This window comes from Capsicum annuum, chromosome 9, assembly GCF_002878395.1.
Source record: "Capsicum annuum cultivar UCD-10X-F1 chromosome 9, UCD10Xv1.1, whole genome shotgun sequence".
In the NCBI taxonomy this organism is placed as follows: Eukaryota; Viridiplantae; Streptophyta; class Magnoliopsida; order Solanales; family Solanaceae; genus Capsicum; species Capsicum annuum.
In genome coordinates this window covers 122,832,657-122,835,649 of record NC_061119.1, presented here as the reverse complement: position 1 = coordinate 122,835,649, position 2,993 = coordinate 122,832,657, and the positions used below count along the sequence as shown (strand labels likewise).

At 32.5% G+C, this 2,993-nt stretch overlaps 1 protein-coding gene across 1 annotated transcript in view; it reads left to right on the top strand.

The window, feature by feature from the left end:
- Positions 1-1,217: 1,217 nt before the first annotated feature.
- LOC107842469 (ras-related protein RABA5b) overlaps positions 1,218-2,993 on the top strand; it is a gene marked incomplete in the record, with an annotated part of 4,921 nt that continues 3,145 nt past the window's right edge. Inside the window, 1 exon segment of the mRNA XM_047396964.1 lies at positions 1,218-1,681. Coding sequence (XP_047252920.1) covers positions 1,351-1,681 — 331 coding nt within the window.

Below are 2,993 nucleotides of genomic sequence, written 5' to 3'. Positions count from 1 at the left end.
TCATATGTATCACCAGTATATGTCATATGCATTGTAATACATTTGTAATTTAGTATTTAATTAAATAAGGAAGTAACTAATTTTCAATTATTATGGAAAGTAAAATTAGGTACAACTCATGGAAATGATACATCTAGTTTCAGATATATCACAATGATACATTTCGTAAAATTACTCACTAATCATTGAAAATTCAATCTCACACCTAAATAAATAATTTATATTTGTCAAACATATGTTAAATGTATCAAATATTTATAAATAACTTAAAAATATAAATCACTATCACAAAGTACATGCCACTGTCACATTGTTCAATTTCTCCTCTTTTCCTTAATGAACACTGACTTAAAAGTTGAAAAAGAATTCAAAACTGATAAAAAGATAAGAACGAAAAAACAATGAAATTGATGAATAAGTTGCAGTAAAGAGATAAAAGTTATATCAATTGATGATAATTTGGGAAAGATTTTAGGGGATGAAATATTTGAAAAAAATCTTCAAAGAAAAATAGACTGCATGTATTAATCGTGGAGGTTTTATTCACATGTATCAAGAGTAAAATATAAAATTCGAGATTTTAAGTAATTATTTAAAAGGTAAGGAATTTTGAGTAATAAAACCTGTTAGATTTGTGATTTTCTGTAATTTATCCTTCATTTTACATTTACATTAATTTTCATATATATAGTGAGGATAATACTTACAAAAATACCTGAACTTTGATCGGATTTTCAATTGAGCATACTGAACTTTGCGGGCTTATTACCCCCTAGATTTTTTAAAGTGGATTTAATTTTTTCCCGAAACTCTATATCCAGTTTTGATGGCTGGAAGTGTATGCGCCAATCTCATTTTTACACATGTATATACACGCGCTAACCTCATATTTACACGTACTCAAATGGGCAGATATATGCCATTAAAATACCAAAAAAATCTAAGGAATAATAGGACCCCGTAAAGTTCAGTATGCTTAACAGGTATTTTTGTGACACTCCACCCTTTATTTATCTGTCTACATAAATTCTACTCCCTCCGTCTTATTTTATGTATCATTATTTTCTTTTTAATCCATCCAAAACGAATGTCATCTTTTTTTATTTAATAGCTATTTAAAAATATAATTTTATTTTTATTATTATTAATCCACTTAATTAAAAAAAGATACTAATACATTTTTTGATAAAGGAAAATTTGATAAATATTATCAGTTTTTCCTTAGTTTCGATCAAATGGCGTAAAATAGTAGGAGGGAGTAATAAAAGCCATTCACATTCCACGCTGGTACTAGAGACTAGAGTAACACTAGTACTCTGCTCCTAGTTCCAGCCGACAAAGAGAAGAAAAATGGAGGAAGAACAAGTAGGAGAGGAGTATCTTTTCAAGATTGTGGTGACTGGGGACTCTGCCGTTGGCAAATCCAACTTGCTTTCCCGTTTTGCCCGTGATGAATTTGACCATAACTCTAAGGCCACCATTGGAGTGGAGTTTCAAACACAAGTTGTGGAAGTTGATGGGAAGGAAATTAAGGCTCAGGTTTGGGACACTGCTGGTCAAGAACGTTTTCGGGCTGTCACTTCTGCTTATTATAGAGGCGCTGTTGGGGCTCTCGTTGTTTATGACATCAGTAGAAACACCACTTTCGTCAATATCAAACGCTGGCTTGATGAACTCAACAGTAAGCCCTTCTGTTTTCTTTTTATTTCTATTTTGCTTCGCCTCATTCAAACATCTCTAGTTATTAGCTTTTGTGGATTCCTTTTCTTCTTGGCTATATATGCAATATTTTGGCTTGATCTGGATCCATTGCTTCTTTGCTCTGTTAATTTATAAACTTGGTTACTTTTAATTTCTTTCCCTTTCTGCTAAATGGATTTGTTCATGTGTCTCAAAATTTTTGGGCGTAACTCATCTTTAGTGATAATATAAGTCGTGATTTGAGGCAGCAAATGTGGTTCTACTTCCCGAAAAAGAATTCCGGTATAATTATATGGGAACAAGTTAAGGGATGTCATCTGGATCCATTGCTAGGAAAGTTTTAAGTCTAATAAGCTAGTTATAAGAGTATCAAAATTGTGCGCTTGTTGGAAAAGATTATCAATAATGCTGATAATTTCACTCAATCACTGATTTTGTGTGTATAAGCATGCGTTACTTCCCAACCTTCTTGAAGCTTATCATGTTGTAAGTTTGAGGATCTTTGTTCATATATGAGTTTCCTGTTTTGGAGTGAGCTGTTTTTCTTTTGAAAATTTTCACTAGGTATGATTGCAATAACGTAATGAAAACAAATGGCCAGGCTTGGATAGCTATATAGATTTATACACTGGTAAGGCTATTGTGCGCGGCTTGACTTTAAAAATAACTGTAAGACATACAATTTTTAGATAATTAGTTGTATTCCTTTTATGGAGTCCACCATGTGCTTATTTGTCAAGAAAAGAAATGTAAATATAGCTCTGATTTTCTGCATTGTGGAGGCTTTAAGGAGCATTGCTTCAAAAATTGGTCATCTTCTAGTGCGTCTTCCACGAGCAGTTGTGCTACTTAGGAAATTCTGCTGGAATTCCTGGACTGGTCTGATTTTCTTACAACCGACCCCATCTAGTTTGAATTTGAGTTGTTATTGTTGTTAAAGTGACCAAAATCTGAAGCTCTAACATCTTATGAGCTAATTTTCAAAAGAACTGCAGAGTGAGATTTCCCATAGATAGCATGATGATATTTGTTCTATATTGTTTTATTTCAATTGTTTACTGGCTTCACATTAAGTAACAAAAAATTCATGTATCATCTCGTCAATAGACAATTTGTCTTATCAGCTCAACATTTGAATCTTTGTGGATCTTCTTGGGCACTGCAATTCTGCACATCCATTGCAGGATTCAACATGGTGGCTCAAAATGTTCGAAAAAATTCTCTTAAGTTATTCTTTCTGCTATAATAGCAAATGCATAGACCAAATTTTGTTTCTCTCAACTTGGAATCAC